The sequence below is a fragment of the Siniperca chuatsi genome, linkage group LG22 (genome assembly GCF_020085105.1).
Source record: "Siniperca chuatsi isolate FFG_IHB_CAS linkage group LG22, ASM2008510v1, whole genome shotgun sequence".
NCBI lineage: Eukaryota > Metazoa > Chordata > Actinopteri > Centrarchiformes > Sinipercidae > Siniperca > Siniperca chuatsi.
Window position 1 is genome coordinate 4,838,626 of NC_058063.1, and position 26,936 is coordinate 4,865,561.

At 37.7% G+C, this 26,936-nt stretch overlaps 2 protein-coding genes across 4 annotated transcripts in view; one reads left to right on the forward strand and one right to left on the reverse strand.

Annotated features, from left to right (window-relative positions):
- Window positions 1-726, reverse strand: part of LOC122870617 (serine/threonine-protein phosphatase PP1-beta catalytic subunit) — a 41,652-nt gene extending 40,926 nt beyond the window's left edge. The window contains exon 1 of the mRNA XM_044184931.1: window positions 498-726. The gene's annotated coding sequence lies outside the window, so the exon portion shown is untranslated. The remainder of the gene's footprint in view (window positions 1-497) is intronic.
- On the forward strand, window positions 49-26,934 carry rela (v-rel avian reticuloendotheliosis viral oncogene homolog A). 3 transcript variants are annotated; one of them, XM_044184929.1, is made up of 11 exons: window positions 49-220; window positions 2,061-2,096; window positions 12,191-12,336; window positions 16,240-16,385; window positions 17,778-17,869; window positions 19,322-19,456; window positions 20,731-20,835; window positions 23,361-23,576; window positions 23,700-23,780; window positions 23,886-23,969; window positions 24,546-26,934. In XM_044184929.1, exons 1-11 carry the CDS (start codon window positions 214-216, stop codon window positions 25,394-25,396), a joined length of 1,899 nt encoding a protein of 632 aa, XP_044040864.1. In that variant the 5' UTR covers window positions 49-213; the 3' UTR covers window positions 25,397-26,934. The 3 variants fall into 3 exon arrangements, with proteins under 3 accessions (XP_044040864.1, XP_044040863.1, XP_044040865.1); XM_044184928.1 differs by having other exon boundaries at window positions 56-220; window positions 24,543-26,934; XM_044184930.1 differs by lacking the exon at window positions 49-220 and adding an exon at window positions 1,062-1,728 and having other exon boundaries at window positions 24,543-26,934.
- Window positions 26,935-26,936: the final 2 nt, after the last annotated feature.

A 26,936-nucleotide genomic window follows, 5' to 3' on the forward strand; every position in this document is an offset into this window, starting at 1 on the left:
CACCGGAAACCTTGTATTATCCTTGCGTCTAGCTTTACACTCTGTGTACACTTCTTGTACACAGATGTGGGTGGAGCAAAGAAGGCGACAGAACAACTCTGTCAAGTTTTTGCAGTCTACACTGTCGTGTTTGTAGCGTCTTTTAGCTGAAAAACAAACTACAGATAAACAGTGGTGTAGACGGGGAAGCGTGAGTCGGATTCGGACACAGCCATGGACGGTAAGTGGTGCTGGATTTATTTGCTCGGTCTGTTGACTCAGTTTAGAGACTGGAGGTGAAACTGTACAGGGAGTTGTTTTGCGCACAGGGGAAAGCCCCGCTACCACTGGGTTTTGCGCTAACAGGAGGAGTCTGCTGTTCCCGGATAGTAAGCTAATGTAGGCCCACATTAGGACGTTTGACATAGCTTTGTGCTTTTATTATTTATCCCTGCGATATCGACTGAAAGTTGATGTTACATTGATATTATGTATTTCTCTGTGTGTAGATAACTTACCTGGTACGGATGAATAGTCCACCTCATGGATTTCCCTATAGCGATATATAGCGACCGATAATGCCAAACTTCGTTCAAAAATCTGTCAATTTATTGGTCTATATAGGGAAAGATATGATTTATATATCAAATTCTAAAAGCTCGTCGGTCATTGTGAATAATTTCTCTTGAGGTCGGCTAACATGTAACCCACCAAGTAGCATTCGTTTTAATTAAAAATATGTCCCATTATAATTGGTCCACGCTGCTCGCAACCGCCCACCTCAGTTTTAGTGGACGGAAATTATGGATGTAGCATATCATATTTCCCCACAAATTGTGGTGCGACACGGGCTGTGTAGTGCGACACGTCTGCCGATGTGAAGAGTATCTTGTGACCATTTCAAAACTACCCATGTTTCTATTTTATATCACATTTACATTTTCCTGTAAGTCAAAGAACATTAAATAGCACGATTTTATAATGGAGTTTTGATGGATTATTAGGTTGTGTAAGTGTTGCCACGATGTTTCCACATCACAGACCTCCCAAAATAGACTGACATTGTTGATAGACATAATTTATTCGTGTCTAGAATATGGATAGGAAGAGGACAGTGAAATTGAAGATAAATTCATATAAAAAAAAAGTCCAAAACGTATGTGACAGACAGTCATAAAAAGCATGCCTTTGTTGGGGCAATTAGAGTGAAAGTGACTCACACAAGTGTCTCAGATGCTTCAGCTTTGATATTAGTATATTCAGCGTTCAGTGATTTTATGAAGGACAATTTGTGGTGATATGGCAGACATTTACTTTCACTTTCACAACATCAGCCTCAATAAATAGGCAGGGATGTCTTTCAAATACATAGTCAAAAGTGCAAGTGGCCTTTATGCTTTGTCTAAGAGCCATGTTGATTCACATTAATCTTACATAATATAACTTTAAATAATTAATGTGGTGGTTTCCCCCATTACATTTTACATTTGTCCCCGCCTGGACAAAAGCTAAAAGTCAGATTAATTTTCCACATTTGTTTGGTCTGAGGCTGGGACGCAGTCATGGTACAACTGTGAAAGCACCCTACTCATGCTTTCAAATTGCTAGCTGATGGGCGGAGCTTTGGCCACCTGACCTGTGTTACACCTTGCTTCTTTCTATGAATCTCAACAATTCATTAACCGAGTAACTGAAACTTGAGCGCTGCCTGCTCTTCACTCACAACGGAGGCTCCTTGCTACAAGGCAGGTAATTTGACACCGATCTTACACCCTGCCTGTCATTGTTTGCCTTATTCTGCATATTTTCTGCTTTCCAAGCTTGGCAGAAAGTTTATGAGTAATTATATTTAGCTGGGAAGCCCTTGAATCTCCGTGTCCTTTGACCTCGCTGGACACTGCACCGTCTTGTAGATTTCCACCCTGACAACACCGCAAATTACAAACTCTTACTCAAACCACAAGTATGTGCTGAAAGCAGCTTTTGGTTTTTGTCATCTGTGCTGCCACTGTGTGCAGTGTGTCATGTACTGTAGATGGTAAACCACTAATTGCTCTTTTCTTGTTTTCTGTCCACCACAGGTGTGTATGGATGGGGCCTGACCCCACTCAACCCAGGTAAGAAGCTACTTCAGTTATCAGTATTGTGTATAAATAAGTACTGATATTGGCTGCAGACTTTTCATGAGTAAACATTTCAACACTCTGATCGATGACAAAGCTATTACTGTGGTGACATACTGATTCAAGTAAAGCAGTGTAGATAGTATACACTGTATAAAAGAAGTGGACATAGCCACTGGGACGTCACCCATTGGTTTGTGGACTACCGTTTTGAAGCCTCGAGTTTGGCATTTTGGCCGTTGCCATCTTGGTTTTTTGGAGCCAGAAGTGGCCATATTTGAACGAGAGGGTGGAGCTAGGGAGGAGTGAGGGTTTCTACCTAAGGCAAATGCTTATAAGCTAGCACTAGCTAGCTGGCTTGGTTAGCAAAGTGCATCCATAATTCACATTAACTGTGATATTAATTGGGATGCTAATTTTGGCTAGCAAAAAACAGGCTTAAAAGAAAATGTACTTACTGGAAAAAATTAACAGCCGACTCCTTAGAGTGTCTTCAGGTACAACCGAATGCTGAACAAGACATTTTTAGGTGACCAAAATGCTACAATTTTACTTAAATTAACTGAAAACACACTGTGAAAGGGTCAAACTTTCAAAACACGGACAACACCCCAAAACAAGCTCATGGCTGAAAGGAGGGGGCTACAAGATGGTGGAGGGAGTAGACGGGCTGTGAACAGCTCAGAGAAGCTAAGCCTTGAAAATCAACAGTCTGGACTTATAACTCACCAACCCCTTGCTCTATCAGATGTAAATCCGTAGGAAGTTTATCAAAATTACTCAGAAACGTATAAGTAACCCTGGGCACTTCCTGGAAACATTGCTGCATACTATAATGTGGCTAGCGCAAGAGCTAATGCTAAAGTGAAAGGCTCTCCAAGCACATGACTACTGTGGTCCAGAAAGCATCGAGACTAACGCCAGAGGAACAAAAGACACATTAACATCTTCTTCCAAATCACCAGCACCGCACAAAAAATCCAAACCAGATGAGGCTGCGACTGCTGGAGCTCATACCAGAGATGCCTCTAACGCTGCGATCCTGGCTGCTGTCGGTACTCTACAAAACATGATGTAGGACTTCACAGTGGAGCTAAAGCAGAACACGCTGACCATGGCTAACATCGCAAAAGCGTGATCAAAGAATATAAAGAAGAATACAAGAAACTGCATGAAGAAGTGAAACGACTTAGAGAGAAGAACACAGCTAGGGAGTAGAGCAGCAAAGGTGGGGAAAAAAGAGCTGCAGAGTTGGAGCGTTACAAAAGAAGATGGAACCTAAGATTAAATGGCTTAAAAGAGGAAAAAGAAGAAAACGCACGACAGATCATCTCTGACATCATCGGAAAGATTGCTCCACACTGGAAGGCGAAGATGGATTTCATCCTGGACTTGGTGCACCGGTTGGGGCCGAGCAACACCAACCGCCCTCATCAGATCATCATGCAGTTCACCGGACGGCACTTCACGGAGGAACTCTGGTGGATCGCCAAACTTCACCACCCCATCTGCAAGGATCTCAACATCCGCTTTGTAGAAGATCTCACCAAAGAAGCCCGGGGGAGGCATGGAGGGCTGCGTGGCTGAAAGTTAAGCAAGCAAGGAAGGCTGGACTGAAGACTGTTCCGGGGCCTCCACGCCTTCTTTAATGGACAAAGAGTCACACCAAAGACATAACTAACCAGGGTCCTTGAATCTTGAAAACAAGTGAGTTTTGAATGAAAAAGTATGCTCAGGGTTTTGCTACTTTTAAAAAGTGGGGGATATAAAGAAAAAAAATTCAATACCTAGTAGGAAAAACTAGTCGTTCTAATACAGTTTATCCATCGTTTTTGTGTTGGGGTTTTTTTTGCACTATGTTCAGTTTAAAGAGTAACATCGCTTTCGTTGATGTTAATGCAAGGAAGTTAAGGGACATGACAAAGAGAAAAAGTATTTTCTTATTTTGTAAAGGGAAGAATTCTAATAATATCATTTTTCAAGAAACACATTCAAGGTTAAAGATGTTTATATTTTGGTCTAAGCAATGGGGAGATGAAGTTTACTTTAGCCATGGCACTTCACGATCAGCAGGAGTTGCCATCCTCCTAAATAACTGTAAAGGTCAGATTAAATCCCATATGGCAGATGAATTTGGTCACTGGCTGATTCTTATCCTAAACATAGATGGATTGAAATTCATCTTAATCAACATTTATGGCTATAACGTCAGCAAAGAAAACCAAAACCTACTTGAACAAATTGGCTTACATTTAGACAATCTCAAATTAACACACTCAACTGATAACATCATACTTGGAGGCAATCTGAATCTAGTCCCTGATGATTGTTTTTTGATAAATATTCCTGCAGATACTCTGTAAATCCTCCAAACACCACATTCAACTTTTGCAATGAACACAATCTAGTTGATGCTTGAAGACACTTAAATCCAGGAATATTTAAATACTCCTGGTTAAGCCCAAACCACAATTTGAAATCTAGAATTGATCACTGGTTAATCGCAAATCACTTGTTACATTATAAAATCAATTCTGATATTTCGGCTGCTCCACTAACTGACCACAACGTTATTTCGCTACAGGTCAAACCTAATGACAGCAGTTCCTATTCACACACATACTGGAAGTTTAACTCCAGTCTGCTTAAAAATAGTGATTACTGCCAAAAGATTAAATTACTAATTAAAGAAATTGCAAACTCCGAGGAGCTAACAGCTCCTGCCTCCCGTATTTCTGTGGCCTTAAAAAAAAAGCATCACATCCTTGATAGTTGATAATATAAAAATCACAAATGAAAAATTGATCTCTTCAGAAATCCTAAAATTTTATAGCCAGCTTTACAGCTCTAGATTTTCTAATGAAGGACTGTCATGCATTCTTAAAGGATATAGCAAAACATATTCCCAAAGTAGAGGATGGCCTCAGACAGACATGGGATAATCAAATAACAATTACAGAACTTGATGCAGTAATTGGTCGCCTCTCTCTCTTAACAAAACCCCCGGCTCGGACGGTCTCACAGGTGACTTTTACAAACATTTTTGGATAAGAGAACTACTGCAAGTTTTTACCAAAATATTTGAAACTTGTGTACTTCCGCCCACAATGACATGGGATTATCATCTCAATTCCAAAACCTGGGAAAGATCCCAGATTCATAGAAAACAGAAAACCCATTACTCTTCTGACCTACATCTTCACTGCCTGTCTTCAAACAGGAATTTCAGATCTTATTGCAGACACACAATCTGGTTTCCTAAAAAGAAGATCAATCCACAATGATATAAGATTGGTAATGGACGTCATTGAAAACAGAAACCAAATTGAGGATGATGGATTTCTTCTCTTTCTAGACTTCTATAAAGCCTTTGACTCCGTGGAGCATCCATTTAAACTCTCGGTACACAAACATTTTGACTTTGGAGTTAAATTTAGGAAGCTAGTTGGTGGACTATATCGAAATACCAGTAGCTGTGTCATATTACCTAGTGGTATCACCCCAAGCTTCAAGATTAATGTGGGTATCCCCCAAGGATGCCCCATTTCACCATATCTGTTCATTTTAGCTACAGAAATGCAAGCAATCTATCTTAAAAACTGTGATGATATTAGAAAACCTAACGTACTTGGCACAGACATTATAATCAGCCAACTAGCAGATGACACAAGATTATTTTTAAAAGACAGATATCAAATCCCAATAACTATCACAAAAATGTAAAAATTCTCAAATGCTTCAGGTTTAACATTAAATTTAAAGAAATGTGAAGTGTTTGCTGTACATGACACTTGATTGAAAGAAATCTGTAATATTCCTATTAAATCAGAAATCAAATACCTGTGAATTTACCTTTCAAAGGACCAAAGCCTATTTCTGAATGTGGAAAATAAAATTTAAAGAATGTAAGTCAAAGCTAAATTCATGGCTTCAAAGAGAGGTATCAGTACTCGGCCAAATGTATCTAAGTAAGATGGAATGTTTATCAGCGTGTATTTTCCCAGCCTACTCCAATGCCATTCCAAACAAATTGATAAAATCTATTAACTAAATCAATTTAAATTTCATTTGGAGAAACAGACCACATTATATGAAAAAAAGCAGTATGGTTAAAGACATAAAGGATGGAGGACTTAAAGTTATGGACTTAGATTGCCTTAATGGAACCTTTAAAAATAAATTGGATAAGGATCAAACACAGCAGCTCATTTTGGCACTGTATGCCAAAGCACTTATTCAAAAAAATCAGAGGATTGGAATTTCTTCTTAGGACAGACTTTAATATTGACAAATTACCTGTATCACTATCAGAGTCCCACAAACAAATACTGCTATATTGGAAAATGATATATGTACATAACTTCTCACCGCACACCTCTGTACTGTGGAATAATAAATATGTATTGCACCGCAACAGATCTCTGTTCTTTGAAGATTGGTATGGGAAGAATATATGGCTCATAGCTGATAGCCAGTGGCAATCTTTTAAGCTTTGAACAATTTTTCACTAAACATAATTTCAAACCCTCAAAATCAGACTTTACTAAATTACATAAAGCACTTCACCAAGAATTTGTTTTCCTAACAAGAAATATATTGGCACACCAACTAATAGACCCACGACTGGCCCCGCTGTCAATTCAAGGGATTTTAATTTTGGATAAAAAATGCAGTAATCACTTTATTAGAAATTGTTTCACTGAAAACCTTTACCCCCGAAAGGCAAAACAAAAATGGTGCCCTACATAAATTTGATAAAAATTCAATAACTAAACTAAGAACAATGTACCCCCCAAAATGAAAGAAACACACTTCAAAGTAATGAACAACATTCTAAAGAATTACTTAGACTTTGCTTTGATATTGATTATATTGCATGCACATTTTGTGAAAATGATGTCGAAACTACGGACAATATATTTTTCTCATGCAGCCTGCTACATATATTTTGGTGTGACATACACAAATAGATAAAGCAATAGATTTCTTCATTCCTGACTTCTATCTCCAGAGACAACATGACATTTGGTTTGATATTGCAAAGCAAAGATAATGAACTCAGTTGTAATACAATTCTGTGCCTAGCTAAAAAAATTTTATCCACAAGTGTAGAACGGTGAAGTCATCCCCTCCAATTTAAAAAAAAAAAAAAAAAAAAAAAAAAAAAAAAAAATTTAAATTGTATTTGAAATCTCTAAAAAGAACAAAAATTATATGATATAAAACACTTTCCCACTGAAGTAAATAACTGAACTTGGACTGAATTCTCCCGTTGTATGATAATTTCTCATCACTTATTATTATTATTGTATTTTATTTTATGTTATGATACCAAAGACTATATTTTTATTAAGAGCTGTTCCTTCTGACTATATTTTCTGTGTACTGGAGAAATGGATTATATGTTGCCATGTCTGTTTGTAAGTTATGCAATTTAAAAAATAATAATAATAATAAAGTTCATGCCTAAATACACAGTGCCATGAATATGCATTGCTGCGCCTCTATCCTGATTGACAGGTCACCATAGTAGCGACTTGTCAATCACAAGGCAGCCACACCCTAAAGTAGGGCTGAGTGATATGGCTTATAAATAATATCTTGATATTTGTAGGGTATGCGATATGATATTTTTCTAAATATGACATTTTCTCTAAAATACCATACTGTAAATTCTATATGATGATCTTGTGGAATATGATGCATTGCCGTAGATTAAACTACCCAACAGTATATAAAGTAGTTCAAATTAGCTCAAGCTTAAATATCTACAGCAGTAAAATGCAACATACACAGTAATGCAGAAGTAATATTAGTCCAAAAACATCATATATTATAATCGAACACTGGCAGGTAAATGTTTGTACCAAAATAGTCATGTAATAAAAAAAAATACTCTACTGCATTTTGGTGTTATTTACGGGCGCGCTGCTTTAGTCCTTTGTCGAAATTTGACACACACACACACACACACTATGTCTATACAGTGCTGCGAAACTGACCATCTCGAGCGCTCCTAGTTGCGCGGCAGAGTTTTCCCTAAGGGACATCAGACACGCCAAAGCATGTAATACACACGCCGCTCCACCATGGCAATGTCACGTTTTGCCTTATAGTTAGTGGCAGTGTCATGCTTTCAACACGTTCTCATTTTGTGGTCAAGTGAGCAATAATAAATATGCAACGTCCAGTTAGACTTTCAAAATAAAACTTGCTGAGAAACATTTCAGGTGATGGTCACAGTTTGGTTAGGTTTAGGCCCCAAAGCTACTTGGTTAGGCTTAGGGAAAGATCATGATTTGGGTTAAAATAACTACTTCCTTAAAACAATCAACATAGACTATTGGTTTCACACAGGAAATGAAGGGAAGGGAAGGGAAACCACCATTCACATTACTGGTATGGCGGCTGTTATAGTGAATTTTTGAGCTGGAAAGAAAATAGACCTTTTCTATGTGGATTGTGCACTGCTATGCCTATGCAGAGGTACTCAGAAGATTGCTCTCCTAAACAAATAACTTTATTAAAGAATATTTAAGTTTAATATTCTTTAACATGTTAAATAATTTAACGTATACATTGTCAACCAATTCTAGAAGTGAACACTGAGAAATAGGGACGTAACGATGCATCGTGAATCAGTTAAAAATCCATTATAAATGTGTGTATAAAAGATTAAAACTGATGCAATTTTTAAGCAGCTTAGGGCATAATGTACTTTTGATTTCGCTTGTTCGACGTCCCTACATGTTTCACAGTTCACATTCAGCTGTTGGTTGTTCAGACAGAACGAGAGACATGGCGAGTAATTTTGAAATAGAGGATGCACCAACCAGCTTTAAGTCAGCAATGTGGCAGCATTTTGGCTTCCCTGTGTTTACAAGGGAACCGGTGAGAACATCAGACGAGATAAAAACAGCATGCAAATATTGTAAGAGGCTGATGACATGCACAAATAGCACAGCCAACATGTTACAGCATGTCAGCCAGGACCCATGGTGAGCTCAATTCGCCACCGCCTGACCAAAAATTGCCAAAAGGACAAACCACGCTGACAAGCAGATTTGCAACTCCACTCGCCCCAACCAGTGCGAGGGCCAAGGAGATTACAAAGTGCATTGGTGTTTTCATGGCAGAAGATATGAGGCCATTTTCCGTTGTTGAAAATGAAGGCTTTCGGCTGTTGGTAAATACACTTATTTATTTATTTGAAGATATTTAATTTTTTATTCATTTAGTTTATTTTGATGTAGGATTTGTTTAAAAAAAATCAAATTATTATTTTTTACTTATTTTTTGTTATTTAAGACAAAATGCAATTTCAGTTGCACATTTGATAAGAGGACACATACATTGTTTTGCACAGTTTATATAAATAAAGGAATATTTTAATTATATTATATTATATTTCATAATTTGTCTGCAGCTCATGAATCGTATCGAATCGTGAGTTGAGTGTATCGTTACATCCCTACTGAGAAAATTAAGAATAAATAAAATAAATAGCTAAATAAACATCAGCACTGTTCAGTATCAGTCATTTGCTGAAGTAGCAGAAAAGGCCATGGAAATACTCAAGTCAAGTACAAATACCTCTAAATTAAGTACAGTACTAAATGCACTTTAGTTACATTCCACCACTGCTCTCTACTAAACAACATATTCTCCTACTCTAACTTACTCTGTCAAGCTGTGAGATTCATGCTACAGCTTCGTTCCAATTCTGAACCATTATTTCATTGGACTCCAATCGGAAAGGTTTTTTTTTCTTGCTTATCAAAACATGTCATTTGTAGCAATAGTTCGCTGTTAATGTTTAACGGTAACAAACATTAACTCATGGTTCGCTGCTGCAGAGTGAAGAGATAAACACCACCTCTGCCATTAACGTTCAGTCAAAGCTACATTGCTACCACAGCAAAAAGTTGTGATAAGCATGAGTGACGTGACTGTTGTCAGGGACAGGGATATATTAGAGTTATATTGAAAGGGGGAAATGATGGGGTCATTGTTAATTAACTTTCCAGCAATGTACTTCTAGTAAACTAGTTAGCACTAAACTAGTCAGTGCATTATGCTGGATAAACATTGTAGACACCAATATATTAACACACACCTAATTCAACTTAAGTAGAATTTTAAGATCAAGACTTCTTTGTATTCATGCTTGAAGTAACTGTTGATCAATATATTAAAATAATTTTGCTTAACATTTCTTCTTTAAGTTTGTATTCAACATAATACCTTATTATCTTAATTATCGCAAATGTATATGTGACAAAAAGGCAATTTATTATTTTGGCCGGTAAAACATATGCTTGGCCGGTGGATTTTTTTCATCATTGTCAAAAAGTTAATTTCAGACACTGGACATACATATATATTACAGTAACTTCTGGGGACGTTTTTGTGAGGGGATTTTTAACTTCTGCATCAAAAAAGACGAGTCCCGAGATCGACATTGCAACCACAGCCTCACGCGTCCAGTGTAATTGGTGCTTTGAATTAACGGGTGATATTAACAATAATAATAATAATAATAATAATAAAACTTTATTTATAGAGCACTTATCAAAACAAAGTACAAAGTGCTTTACAACAAGAGAAATAAAATATCACAGTGAATGACGAAAAATAAAAGAAATAAAACACATAAAATACACAAAAGCAATAAAATGAACAGTAAAATAAACAACCAGTTCAGGTGAAATCAGGATCTGCTTTCGGATAAAAATGTGTTTTGAGACGAGACTTAAACGAAGACACTGACTCCGACAACCTAATTTCTTCGGGCAAGTATTCCCGTGTGTGAGGCAGATGTGTCGTAGGCACCGCGTGGCTTTTGAGGACCCCTTGCCGACTAACCAGGAAATAAACATTCCGATTACTTTGCTTCTCTATCACATTAATTTGTCAGTGTCTTTTGAGACATTACAATAGAAAGAGTTTGCTGGAACATTAATTTTGTTGGCGACAAAAATACATGAAAATATTCAACAAAACAACCCATGCTGGAGTCGAACTGCTGATTGCTACAACTGTATGTCTTCCCAAGTATGCCCATAGATGTGTAAAGAGAATGTGAATGAGTATGCCACGGAGACATCGAGGAAAGAGGAGACAGTCACATTGGTAAACGGTTCACAATAATAAAACCCAAATGCATCTAAAATGTGACTGAATTGTGGTATTATATATTGTAACCATACAATATATGCCTTGCATCATTTAGACCCACCAAAATCAAATCTTTAACATAGGCAACACACCAGCTCTGGTGGGGGAAAAAAAAACATTAACAGATTAACTGGAGTTTGAATTAACTGGCGATATTTCCCTGCGTGAGGCTGTGGTTGCGATGGCGAGCTCAGGACTCGTCTTTTTTTGATGCGGAAGTAAAAACTCCCTCACAAAAATGGCTCAAGAAGTGTAATGTATATTTATGTATATTCTTTTGAATCTAGTTTCTACATCATTTTCCTACACATAGATTCAGGGGTCTCCAACCTGCAAATTAGTTAAAAGCAAGGAATGTCAATGTAGGTGACTGTGTCGATGCCTGTTCAAAACATTGCAAATGTCAATAAATCATGTTGTCGGTCTTATTTGTGTCATGATCATTTTTAATGTGTTCGTACTTACATACAGCCTATCTATGAAACATATAGTCTGAGGTATATGTTTACACCCAACTCATACGCAGTGTGGAGATCACTGTTAGCTGTGGCAAAGTGCGATATGTAAATATCACACAAAATAAAATAAAAAAAACTTGATTGTTCTGTTTTTCCGTTTTGGTTTTAAGATTTAAAAAAAAAACCCCACTGTTTTTTTATTTTATTTTTTCCGTTCTTTTAAAACAGAAACAAAAAAAGACGTTTTTTTTTGTTTTTCTGATTCAGTCTTGAAACGGAAAAATTTTAAGAGCGAACCATACATGGATTCAAGAGGCTACGTCCACTTCTTTTATACAGTCTATGGTAGACAGGCAATGTTTAACAATCTGAATACTGTTTTTGTATTTCCAAAGCACAGTGACACTGCATTTAAGTCACATTCTTCTTCTCTCGCTTCCACCTGTTCATCAGTCCAAACAGCAAGCCCCTTCATAGAGATCATCGAGCAGCCAAAGCAGAGGGGGATGAGGTTTAGGTATAAGTGTGAGGGACGTTCAGCTGGCAGCATCCCCGGTGAGAAGAGCAATGACACCACTAAGACCCACCCAGCCATCAAGGTGAGCAGAAAGCAGCTTACTGAGCATGTTTTCTAGCTGGGATCCATTTAATGTAGTTTAAAATACACTATAGGCATATAATCCACTTTGGTCAAATTTTGGGTAAAAAATAATGGGGTAGGGCTCATGATATCCTTACTTTTTATCACACTGCTACTATACTACCTTACTACTCTACCATTAAAAATATATGTTCTGACTAGGGGGAAGATCAGGGCTGAATCATCTCTGGCTGGAACCAAAACATCTTTGTTAAGAACTTTTTTGCACAATAACTATACATAGTGACACCCAAGGAGGTTAGTATATTGTTAAAGGGTAGAAGGGTACATTTTCTTTCAAGTCTATCTTGAAACAGTACTGACATGACCATATATACATTGAAAGGGTCATTGGTTTCTGTAATTGTTCCTCACGTCCATACTGACTGCAAAGAAGTCACGTCAGAAAAAGTGGCAGCAACAATACATAGAGTAGATAACATCGTTAGACATAAGATTATTAAAGCAGTGCATGGAACAGACCCCCAAAAAGCAGATTGAAACATTAATAATTAGTCCAAAAGGATTGTAAAAAAGGTACAAAAACCAATGTGCATACTTTACATAAATTCAATTCAATTTAATTTATATAGCGCCAATTCATAACAGAAGTTATCTCATTGCGCTTTTCCTATAGAGCAGGTCTAGACCGTGCTCTTTATAATATTAATTACAGAGACCCAACAAATCCCACCATGAGCAAGCATTTGGCGACAGTGGCAAGGAAACACTTCCTTTTAGCAGGCAGAAACCTCGGGCAGAACCAGACTCAATGGTGGGCTGCCGTGTTAGGTTTTGAGAGGGGGTGTTTGACATGTGAAATGTACTCAAAATAGACAAAGACATGTAAAAATATGCAGGAGCAAGTTTGCTATATTACATGAGCTCTCTTAGCTTTTTTTTAGTCTAGTAAATAAACTCACAAAATGTCAAGAAAGGAATTATTCTTACACCTATTTTCCTTTTCAAACAGAAAAATACAACCGAACACCTTCTGAATTCACGTTTCTCTCTTTCACTGAACTATTACATCGTAAAACACACTTCGTTCAAACTCCAAAAGAAACAAAATAATACCCTTAAAGGGACAATACAACTAGTAACATGTAGTTTTCCACTTGCCAAAAAGTGATTGCAGTGACCTGCAATCACTTTCAACAGGTAAAAAGGACAGATTGAGCCATAATCTCTCAAATATAACCAACAAGTGAAATAAAGTTATGTTTCAGAAACAACTTTTCAGTCACAAAGTGAGCGCTGCAGTCACTTTTAAGCAAGTGCAAAACTGAATTTTATGGTTTGTATTGGCCCTTTTTAAAGTTATTTCAACAGGTAAAAGGGACTGAATGGGCTATAATCTGTCAAATATAACCCTCAAGAATGAAGTCAAGTCATTTTGAGGCATAAATAACCTTTCACTTACATAGTAGATGCTGCAGTCACTTTTTGGCAAGTGCAAAACTGCACCTATTGCTGCTTTAAGTCATAAGGATAATTGCAAATTATAAATCATGTTAATTACAGTCTAGTTTTCCAATATAAACAAGGACATTAGACATAGGCCTGCCAAACACATATAAACATCGGGAACAATAGGCCTACTATAGTAACATTATTGCCTATAATTACATAAATGTCATGATTATGCTATAAACTGCGAACACTTCTTTGGCCACAATTGTGATTTTTCGGTTACAAGAAACATTAAACATTCACAAGATGTACATTTACTGGGCGATACAGCTTTAACAGGCTGTTCGCGCTCTTGTGAACGGCACTCAGTTACTGGCAGACGATCACTTCTTGGCACCACGCCGGTCTGGCCGTGTTCACTGGGAGGCTGCTGATCCCGGTTCCTTTGCCTGCCCACCTGACTCCGGTTCTGGTGCTAGGAACGCTAAGTTAGCTGCACGGCTAACTAAGCTAACTAGCTATTGGCTAGCTCTATGTTATAAACAGTTATGACCTGACATGTGATATGCTGCCCCCTATTGATTTGGAGTATGAATTCGACAGGTGGAGAGTAGTCTCAATTCTTCCATATTGCCCCTTTAAAACACCACCTAGGGTGTTGGACTGTTGGTCCTAAAACTAATCATTTTAAGACTCCCACTTGGATGTTTTTTCTTTGTTTTTTTTACAATTCTCTGACATTTTATAGACAAAATGATCAATTTGTTAATCAAAATAAATAACTGACTGAGTAATTGAAAAATAATCATTAGTTGCAGCCCCAGTAGTGCTTCACAATAAAAACCATCAAGCACAAAATATCAAACAGGCAGAAAGCAATGAAACAACAAATTAGAATTAAGGTAGAAATAACAACATAAAAGCATCAGTCTAGAAATGTGAATATTTTCTGGTTTCCTTTGTCCTCTTTGATAGTAAACTGAATACCTTTTGTGTTTTGGACTTTGGTTGGACAAATCAAGACATTTGAAGACATCATCATGGGTTCTGGAAACTTGTGATGGAGACATTTTTCACTCTTTGCTGACATTTTATAGACCCAAAATTATCATGAATATAATTATTAGTTGCAGACCTATAAATAATCTTTACTCATGCTCTACTTCCTAGCTCTTTTTTTCAGGAGTTTGTTCAGTTGTCATCATGTGACCTAGGTATGGAATAAGTAGAGTAGTAAGAATTATTTTGTCAAACTACTATTTCCATAATGAATATTATAGAATAAATCCAGAATGAACATTTACTCAAAATTTAAGATTTAAAAAAATAAATAAATAAAAAAAATAAGCCAATTGAATGGGATGGTCTAATAATGAGGTAAATAATGCCAAAGTTTGGGGGCAAATACAGTAAATGCACGGCCTGCCTTCATTAGATACAGTATAAAACATCAGATTAATGTGCTGCAAATAGATCAAGATATTAGAAGGTAAGATATGCAGTAGTTACAATTTAAAGCAACAGTTTGACGTTCTTGCTCAGAATTAAATGAGAAGATTGATTCCACTCTCATGTCTGCATGCTAAATATGGAGCTGGAACCAGCAGCTGGTTAGCTTAGCGTAAAGACTGGGGGAACAGGGGGAACAGCTAGCCTGGCTCTTTCCAAAGGTTAAAAAAATCCCCCTAACAGCACCTCTAAAGCTCACTAACACGTTATAGCTTTAATCCGTACAAAAACCGTGTAGTGTAATGTGCTGGGCTATGTCTTAGCTGGGAGCAGTTGCCAGGCAAACTAGCAGAGACTACAAGAAGTTACTGGCCGGCCAAGAAATAGTTCAGCACATAACCCCTGTAAAATGGCGAATTGTCATTTTTAAACTTTGTTTTTTGTACGGATTAAATAAACAAGATATCATTTGTTAATTAGTGAGCTTTAGAGGTGCTGGTAGGTGGATTGTTTTTCCTGCCAGAGCCACGGTAGCTTTTCCCCCATTTCCAGTCTTTATACTATGACTATAACTTTTTCTGGAGAATCAACTCCAGCACCTCTCCATTCCATGTATGAGTGATGCCCTGCAGCATTCTTTGTCATGTATTTTATTTTCTAAAAATATTGTTGCTTGTTTGTAGAAGTCACAGATATAACAGCTAGGGCCTAAACTGGCTGACCGGTTGCCGAGATTCACTCCAGCCATGATTTAACATAATGAAAATAACAGAACATTTTTAAATCTAAGTATTATGAGCTGTTGTATGCTACAATGTGGAATAAGACCTACAGTATGTTACATAGCAGAACTTGTTGTTGTTGTTGTTTGTTTGAGCAGTAGGCTACCATAGTGAGTGAGATCAGCCCTCAACTAGACAGTAAGCAAGCATCCACTCTGCTCAAGTGCCCTTAAAATTTCCTTTTGCAATCATTAAAGTATGACATATTCCTCCTACAGGTGCACAACTACAGCGGCCCCCTGCGTGTTCGCATCTCATTGGTGACGAAGAACGCACCGCACAAGCCTCACCCCCACGAGCTGGTGGGGAAAGACTGCAAACATGGCTACTACGAGGCTGACCTGCAGGAGAGGCGAATACACAGGTAGACTGGAGAGTGAGTGTGTGGCTTACATGTGACCGAGGCACCATGCTCTGTGTCTGACGCACATGAGAGAAACTTGAGGAAATGATGCGTGTCGTGACTTCACACCAGTGTTTAAAATTACACTGAATTGCCGTGGGGGAAACTGCAGTTCCACATCAGGAGAAGGTGGCATTTGTTAGAGATGGACCTAGATAAGGACTTCATCATTTATGGGAGAAGACGAGTTTATTGTCGCCTTGATAAAACTAGTTGCCGGCTTCATCTTGGGTTTGGAGATGAGTAAAACATTAACAGCATAAACCACCTAACGACACGTTGCTTTGCTGTCTTGCAGTCTAGTATCCTGTATGACTATCAAAAATTGCCACTGCTCAAATAAAAAGTAAGTAAAGAAGTAGGGTCTGGAGAAAGAAAGAGCAACGACAGTGACTGACAAGATACTTTTAATTACGTAATGGTTAAACATATTACATAATTTAACCAGTCCATCTGGGCGGAGGGAACTATGTGCGTCTTTATCACAAGTATGATGAAATTCAAACAAACAGTGTGTACTGCCCTCCACGGCCAGTATTGTGATAGAGAGTGAGTAAGTGTACTGCTTTATTAGTCACATTGAAAGATTTACATAGCGTTGATAAAAGATCTACATTACAAAATGTAAATTGTAAAGGCTGCTTGACCCAACAAAAAAGTTAGACTAGAGCTATATGGTAGTTTATCTCCAGTTCTAGGGTGACAGGAGTTTAAATAACAAAGATTTCTAGTAGACATCATAGTAAATATAGTAAAATAATGTGTAATATGAGGATAAAGTATTTTAAGCAAGAGAGAAAATTATTCTCTCAAAATATAATTTCTTATTCTTATGCTCTTACCATAGTTTTATATATATTTAACATAAAACAGATAATGAAAACTAATAAAATAGAATATCCCTTCACAGTCATAAAACTAACTATGTACAGTATATAAAAAATGATATGAGGGATCAGGTAGAAAAGTGCAAATTATTGAAAGGCAGATAGATTAGTATTCAATTTAAGAAGTAATGTAAAAGAAGATAGTGATTTGGCAAGCATTGTTTCAGCACTCTTCTGATTTGTTCAGAAGCCTGACTGAAATGTTTCAAAAATAAGATAATCTGCCGCGGCAGCCAAAATGTGTAATAAAACTTGATTATAGCACTTGGGAGTTTGGAAACAGGTCTGTGATCGTTGTAGGAAGAAGGATCTAGGCAAGGGTTTTTTTTGACCAGGCACCCAACAAATCAGAAATATATAAGAATTCATAATATCAAATATTACATCATTGCGAATGGAAAAAGTACATATACGCTTCAGTTGTTTCTGTCTTTTGGTTTTGGTCTTAGAGTGTATTTGATTTCAGTTTTCAGAACTTGGGCATACAATGTGTCAAGAAGAAGGATGTGAATGAGGCCATCACTTGTAGGCTGCAGACCAATAATAACCCCTTCAACAGTAAGTAGTCATGATTAACACAAAGCACTTTGTGTTGTTGCCCTTTCTCTCTTAAATCTATCCTTGTGTGAAAAGTTATTGTGCAGTGTGAAGAGAGTCCCTAAATGTCCCACTTAAATGTAAAGACTATAAAACTGATAAAAGTATAAAAGAATGTTATTTAGAATATACTAAAACCGAACTTTTAAAAATAATTTCATCTGTTTGAAAGAACTAAAAATGCCCATTCTTCGTAAAAATTACTACGGGTGCTAATTAACTTTTTTTTTTTAACTTTAACGTTTTTCATTAGCTTGAATTAACTTGCAAGGCTAACAAACTAGCTTGAAAATGGCTGTTCTTATACAAGACACTAAAATATATATTTTATGGAGAGTGTGATATCTTTACTCTATAATTGTATCTCTCTGTCCTCCTTTTTATACAACACATTTGTATTTCAACCTGTAGCCAGTTTAGCTTTTACCTTTGCTGTGTTAAGAACTAGATAACTGGGTAGTTAGCATGAGCAGTGATAGCCACCATGGCTTAATAGAGAAATAGCACCAGAAAGCGCCAGAAACTCAAACTTTTACCATTACCACTTTTACAAAACCTGTCCAAGAGTAGTAACGTGACATCTGTGTCTGCCCTTAGTCCCTTCTCTAAAGCTAAAGCTACACCAATGGTTATCCGCTTTCTTTTTTGACTATAATCCTTCCTCTGAATGCCGAGCTTCTTAGGTTTTACTCCTAGTTGCTGTAGTCCATTGATATGGTTGCTCCAGAGCCATGTACAGAGAGTTGCATCATCTCTTGGCTCATGGCTTTATTGGCATGACTGCATACAATACAACGTTGCCATAACATATTAACACAAACTATACAATCAAAATAAACAATCAATGCTCAATAATAACACATTCTCTCCATTGGACCTTTTTTTTTGTTTTACAGCAATGGTGGGTCGCGGAGCTCTCTACATGGCTCTGGGTTGCTCCCCGCTTCTGCTCTGACAAACCAATCATTGCTGGTTGGCATAAAACGCATCATTACCAGTGTGCCAGCATGGGAATGTCGCCACAGACACCAGATTTAAAAATTCTGTATAGAGCGAAATACAGAGAGATTTACCTGCCGATGATAGGCTTAATCAGCAGTGTGTGAGCTTGTTTGGCAAGGGCTTGAATGCTTGAGTTCACTGAGTCAACAGCAGTAGGCGCTAAACACAAAATGGAGATAAATGACAGTACAGGAAAAAAAGATCTGACTGATAACCAGTTTGTATTTTGGGCAAAAGAAATTCTCAAAAATATATATACAGTTACAATAACAACAGGAAGTGTAATTTGTCACTTTCACTCTTGACTGATAAATGCTGATAGCCTACATATGATAGAATGCAGTGCTCTGCCAGACTGCTGTGTTGCCTGATTGTGCACTCCACCCTTTCCCTGCTGTGTCTTGGCTACAGTTCCCGAGGCGAAGGTGTGGGAGGAGGAGTTTGACCTGAATTCAGTTCGGCTTTGCTTCCAGGCTTCCATCAATCTGCCTACAGGGGAGCTGTTTCCTCTGGAGCCTGTGGTATCGCAGCCCATCTATGACAACAGTGAGTGGACAACACATATATGTACACACAAGTACATATAGAGCATATTAGGGTTCAATTGATGCAGATTATTGAATGTTGATATTGACACTTTTGGGTAGAAGCTGCTGATAGTAAGTATTGTGTGATCTTTAATATATTTTGACTATTTTTAATTCACATATTGCCTAAAAATCACATGAGTTCAGTGCTTTCCCCAGGGTTTTTTTGTCAGAGTAAGCTGATAAATCTATATTGGATTTTAATCAAATACCAGCATCTGTGTAAGCTCTGTGTAGCCACACAATTATCTAATATAAAATTCACACTCTCATGCAAATTTTAATTCCCTCAGACACTCTTTGTTCCCCTTTGCATTTTAAATTTTCTTGTCAGCCTGAAGGTATTTACAAGAATTAGTCTCAATACTAATAGTAAGTATCTTTATTCTTATTCAGTCGCCCTTTTTAACTCAAAGCCTAAACTCAATATACGGCTTTATATAAAGATAGAGAATGTATAGAAAATATAGGCTGTCTTAATATTATAAATTGCTTGGGAATAAGTAATTGCCCATATATAATGTTTGCAAAACTAAAATGTATAGAAATGTCATGTTGAAATGCAATTAATATGAAATATGGTCACCAAAACATTTGAAATTCTCTGCACGTTCTCATGCAGTTGAAATGTTTTTAGTGTGCATGTCTCATCAAGACATTTCCGCACATTTTGCACAATAAATATAGCTTTTTCTTAACACAATTTACACAACAATTAACACAATTCAGGAGCCTCCACAGTGCTGTATCTCAGTTTAGGATCTAAAACGTAGATCTCTCAGTTGCTCCAAATTCTCAGTTTGAATTAATGTTTCCATTTGGGTTTTGTTTCACTTTCGAAATGTGACAACCACTATTTAAATTATAGCGAGGCTGACTGTTTCAAAATTAGACATAATAAATCAAATTATTATACTTTTGAATAAAATACTGTTAAAATAAATTGAGAAATTTGCCATTTGCTTCACTGTGGTGACATTAAAATCTGTGAAAATGCAAAGCTACATAATCAAAAATCCTTAGAAACAACAATAGAAACAGCTTCCAGTGCATTTCTAAAAATGTACAAACAGAAAAGGAAGGAGGAAAGAATTCAATATTTTGGCTGCCTAAGGCGTGTGGTATTGACTTTTCAGTCACAGCCCAAATTCCTCTGCATTCAGAAGGCGTATGGTGATAATCTGTTGCCTTGGTGTGGTATTTATTTGTTCATAAATGCTTTGTGTCTTACAGGGGCCCCAAACACAGCTGAGCTGAAGATCTGCCGAGTCAACCGCAACTCTGGAAGCTGCAAAGGAGGGGATGAAATCTTTCTGCTGTGTGACAAAGTGCAAAAAGGTACAATGTGCCTGTACTGTATGTACTTTTGTCAGTTGATGGGTTAATTCTTTTAGAAGGAAATACTGAGAGAACATATAAACACACTGCACAACTCTGAACCTCTACTTTCATATTTAACAATCCATAAATAGAACTCAGAACTGACTAAGCAGATGTAAAGCTTGACTTAACTTTAGAAGCAGGGCTCCAGGGTGCAACCAAAAATCTGTCAAGTGCGACTAAACATTTTCATTGGTCGCACTAGTGCGCCTGAAATTTAGCAGGTCTGATAAAAAAAAACAAAAAACAGCAGCATCTGCGATCGATTAACAAGTGGACAATCTCCCCTCGCTCTACCCCTCCCGTGCGGTCTACTGACAATGGCACACGCGCTGCAGAGAAACAGAGAGTCTCCTGTATAATGTAGGTCTATTTATGCCGCTGTTTTGTTAAATTGTAAGTGCATTATGTACTGGTGCACCTAAATGAAAAAGTTAGTCTGAAGCCCTGTTTGGAAGGCATTGATTTAATAAAAAAGGGTCATTCTCAATTGAGAATGACTTCTGGATGGGAGCCGAAACTTCTTGATTCTGAAAACAGTGTCCAGATGACTACGACTGAAACCTTTTCTACAATAGAACACTCCTGGACGAATGAGGGACTACACCGTCTTAAATACTGGACATACAATGGTTTGCCAACCTCATTTAAAGTGAGACTATGTAACTTCTGAAAGATAAAATAACACATGAAAATTTGATTTATAAACATTAAAACACACACTTATTCCCTTTAATACACTCAGGGGTTTTCGTTGCTACAGCCTTACTTGGTCTGATATGACCACTAGCTTATGGAAGCTAATGTTAGCAAACTTTAGACTGATATTGTTGTGTAACTAATGTTATTGAGTCAGTTCGCTGACTTTTTGACTATTCATTACTTGTGCCAGAAGCAGGTATTTCTGCTTCCCGAGCTGCAGAGTCTGGATCTGTGATTGCATGGCACCTTCTGTTCCTGCTTGACAACCACTTCTACTATTATTATTATTATTATTATTATTATTATTATTATTTTTCCTATTATTATTTTCTTAATATTACCATTACCATTACATTATTATTTTAAAATTCTATGTGGAATTTGCATCGTGTTACTGTATTTTCTCTCTCTCTCAACCTAACCCAACCCAACCAGCAGCGCAGATGGCTGACCACCCTGAGTCTGGTTCTGCTCGAGGTTTCTGGCTCTTAAAAGGAAGTTTTTCCTTGCCACTGTCGCAAAGTGCTTGCTTATGGTGGGAACTGTTGGGTATCTGTAAATAATATTATAAAGAGTATGGTCTACACCTGCTCTATAGGACAAGTGCAATGAGATAACTTCTGTTATGAATTGGTGCTATGTAAATAAAATTGACTTGAATTGCCACTGTTTCACTACAGTTTACCATTATCCTGTAAATGTTACCTGTGTCTACAGTAGCAGTTATTCATTACATAGTCTCACTTTTAAGTGTGGTTTTGGAGAAATGTCACTATTAATAAAAGCCACCATAACTTTATATGGTAATAATGTTAATGTTGTGTTTTCAGTTTGATACATTAGCCAAAAAAAAAAACATTAATGCAGCTTTAAGTATACATTTAAAAAAACTTTGCTCTCCGTTAACACACCATCAATGCAACCAGTGTAAAGTGGTTATTTTTAATATTTTTGGCCACCACCACTGTTGCACATGTGTGGTTTTGTTGCCTACCACAGTATCTGCTGTTTGTAATGCAATCTATATGAATGACTTTTATCACGAACCACTGCTTTCTTCCTCTATTCGGATGTCGACTTCATTTTTTCTTTTTTTATAATAAATTACTAACATGCCATATGTCTATAGTGACAATAAACTGCTTACCACTGTGTTTCTGTACCTTCTACTTCCACTATCAGCCTCCCTGTGCCTTGTGAACTGTTTTTATCTCCTGTGTTTCATTTTAAAATGTGTGTTATTTGCAGTAGTTTGATCATGGCAGGCAAATATGTTATAAACCATGTGCTTTGTATTTTGGACATTTTGGCAGTTGTGGGATGCTCCCCTGAGTACTCCATGTCTCAGCTTAAGCTGTGATACACATTACATCAGTGTGGAAAAAAGTGTGAAGTGTGAACCCTGAATCTTGGACTAGATGATTTAACTCTTGGTCCTGATCTCTCCAGGAGAATGTCATATAACTATTTCCACAACAAGCAAGTGACATCACATTTTTACATTACATTACACCCTTTTACTTTAACACCCTTTAACAGCTGAAGCTAATTACAAGGCTTGCAAGCTGTTGTCAATTTTGTGTTGCTTCACATCAAAAGTGATGCAACACTCTGTGGTGTCTTTGAGCTCTTGTATTTTGTTAATAGCAAAGCTCACAGCTGATTTTCCATTGAAGCTTGAAAGAAATACCTCTGCATGATGTTGATTCTTCTTTTAAGTGGGGAGTCCATTTCTTAGCTGTTGTGTCACCTTAGGTTTCCCATTTTCTGTTCCCCTGCAGAGGACATCGAGGTGCGTTTCTTCCAGGACGCCTGGGAGGGAAAGGGCACTTTCTCGCAGGCTGATGTCCATAGGCAGGTGGCCATTGTGTTCCGCACACCGCCGTACCGCGACACTAACCTCTCTGAGCCTATTAGAGTCAAGATGCAACTCCGCCGGCCCTCTGACCGTGAGGTCAGTGAGCCAATGGACTTCCAATACCTGCCCGCTGACCCAGGTAAGGGGCAATGTTCCCATGTTTCCATATATTTAACATTTCTCAAAATACCTGAGGGATGAATTTGTTAATCAACTCTACAAACCCAGTCTTATAACTGCTTTTTAAAAATGACACATGTAGATGAATACAGGCTGAGTGAGAAAAGGAAGCGTACAGGGGACATGTTCCAGAGCCTGAAGCTGGGGCCCATGCTGTCTAGTGGTATGTTGACACTGCTATATATATATATATAATAAGGTAAAAGTGATTTTTTGTTTTGTTTTTGGTAGTTACAATGTAATATAATAATGTCTGTTGGAATTTCAGTGTCCATTCCACAAGACAGACGGCACATAAGCCCAGCAAGGAGAACAGTCACAGCTAAGCCTCCATCAATGAATGCACAAGCTGGTGAGTCTGTTTAATTTGTTCATATTACATGGTGATTATTTTGATCACTGCAGAGATTGGCTGTGATTTTAATAGAATTTAAAGTTGAATAATAAATTAATCTGCTACTATTTTGATCGAAACAATCAAGACATTTATCAAGCAGAAATGTCAAGTATTCTCTAGTTTTGGCTTCTCCAATGATAAATGGATTAGTCGAAAAATAATTGTCAATATAATACTCAAAGAAAATAATAGGTAGTTGCAGCCCTAGATTTTAATCATGTGTAAATTTGTTTTTGCTGTTTGAATACCTACTTTATTTTGGTGAAAGTTTAGGTCCCTTATGAAAGTCCTAACAATAATTTAGATGTACTGTAAATCTGGCATTTGGCTTTCATTTCCTTCTCTTCCTCCCTTCTTAAAGAAATAGAGGCAACAATTGAATCTATGTAGCAACAAAACTTATTTAAAAACAACCTTAAACTGATCATTTCTGTAGTTATAAAGTTACATGAAGAATTTGGTACTACAAGATTTTCAGTAGCAGAACTCAAATTGCTTGTTGTGTTTGTGTTGTGTGTGTGTCTCCAGCAGCTGTGGTCCCCCCTGTAAGTGGAGCGAAATCCCAACCCTCCTACTCATACAGTCAGCCAGGCCACCTCTTCTCAGTCCAGCCCAAGGTAGAGGCCTCCCCTTCCATCTCCGCTGCAACTACAAGCCAAACATGGAGGATCATGGAGAGCTTGAACCTGGGCCCCCAGCCCAAAGCCACTCCAGTGCCCAACTTCACAATGAGCCAGGCACCAGCCTCCTCTTCCACCACCACTTCCACTGTCAACCAGGACTACTCAACCGTCAACCTGTCAGACCTTCATGAATTTTTTCCCAACATTTCCTCGGCCATCGCCCAGGAGCCGGCAGCTTCTCAGGGAAGCACGGCCTCCTCACAGACCAGCAGCTCCTTCACCCTCCAGGGCTCTCAGTTCCGGGTGGACGTACCACTTGTGGACGATGATATCCCAGAGTTCCCTAGCTTTTCCGAAGCCCAGGCCCCAGGCACGCTGGACAACCTAAACATGGATGATTTTGAGGACCTTCTGAACCCCCCCCTCATGAGTGAGAGTGGGAACGGCACCTCAGTGTTGGCTCATGCTTCATGCCAACAAGCTGCCCCTCCCAGCTCCTCTACTGCTCCCCAGAACAGTGCAGCATCCCAGAACACTTCTGACCCTACCAGCAACTCAGGAAGCACCTGGATGAATTACCCCAACAGCATCGTCAACTTGCTACAGAATGAGGGCATGATGGACATTGCATCCAACAACAACCACCGGCCCGCTGTGCTGGATGAGTTTGATGAGTTGATGTCTGCTGACGAGGATCGTCTTATTTCCATTTTTAACAGTGGAAGCCAAGCTGGGTTTGTGTCAGGACATCCGACTTAGTTCGACCATGTGATTTTATTATGGACATATTTACATAGACCACTTGTATCTGTTCCCTTTAGCCGTCAGAACTAAAACTCCTTTGTTGTCACTAAAGACAAAAAAGGACACAAGATGGATATAAAGGGCTGTAAGAGACAGAATGTAGCAAAACTGCTCACTGGACATGCTTATTGAAATACCAGCAAAGTCTCTTTATGGTATTAAATTAGTGGGTTTTGCTAGGCCTTATATACAGTTTGTCTGACAAATGATAAAATACAGGGCTGAACATAATCAGATTTCATCGCCCTTGTTAAGTTTATGTTTAGCATCAATCTTTTTCAGCCACTGATGTTAGAAGATTATCCACAAATGTTTGTCTTATAAAGACAATCTGATCAGATGCATTGCTTAAGGCATCTGTATAAGTGTTCTCCTGTTGAGGTTATTTTCTGTGGAACATGTTAAGCATGTTTTTGTACTGCCATTTTAAATATTCTGGTAGCTCTGGTCAGTGTTAATGTAATTGTCACTGTCTTTAAGCGAAATGTGTAAGTTTAGTCTGCCTTTTTATTTTAAACAAATTGGCTGGTATTCTTAGTGAGAATTTAATCAGTTAATCAGTCTATGCAAATTATGTCCATCGTCCTTTTAATTACATATCCTCTTGAAATACTTTGGTCCTTAAAGGTCCAGTGTGGAACATTTAGGAGGAGCTATTGGTAGAAATGGAATATAATATTTATAAGTATGTTTTCATTAGTGTATAATCACCTTAAAATAAGAATGGTTGTATTTTCATTACCTTAGAATAAGCCGTTTTTATCTAGAGGGAGCGGGTCTCCTTTCACGGAGGTTGCCATGTTGCACCACCATGTTTCTACAGTAGCCCAGAACGGACAAACCAAACACTGGCTCTAGATAGGGCCGTTCACGTTTCTCACGGCCACCATAGTTTCTCACACGCTTGGAAAGGGAGGGTGAGGCGGGCGGTATTCACATGGTTGCAATCTGTAATTTCACTGCTAGATGTCACTAAATCTTACACACTGGACCTTTTTAATAGAATGTTTTCAAAATTTCTGAAGGTCAGCAGTAACTGTAACAACTTTATTATACACGTGCCTTTTGTTGAGCCTCAACAAAATGTAGTAATACGTTAAGTACCAAATGAAGGTCTACATGTAAATAATTATCAAACAAGCAACATTAATAAGTACATGCTAATAGCAGAGAAGCATACAAGAGGTCCATGCATTACATTCATGGAGCTGTATCAGATCTTGTTGTTGTGTCTGGCAATATAATTTCCTCTGGTCTCTAATCAGTTTTTTTACAGTTATTTCATAAATAATGGTTTAACTGTTTTGCCAGTATCTGTTTCAGATCTGTAGGTCAACTTGCTATTAGTAAAATATGCTTTACTGAGATAAAATTTACAGTTTTATACTGTAGGATGTAAAAAGATTATACTATGCCTTTTTTGCTGTAATGAATGAATAATTCTGTTAAGTTCCAAAACACTTTTCCTGGCAATAAAAACCACAACATATTAAGA

Bases quoted from the DNA above. Each gene is read 5' to 3' on its own strand.
- rela (XM_044184928.1), top strand. The intron at 16,386-17,777 runs GTAGACTGGAGA...ATTTGATTTCAG, and splicing joins CAGGAGAGGCGAATACACAG to TTTTCAGAACTTGGGCATAC. The intron at 19,457-20,730 runs GTGAGTGGACAA...TGTGTCTTACAG, and splicing joins GCAGCCCATCTATGACAACA to GGGCCCCAAACACAGCTGAG.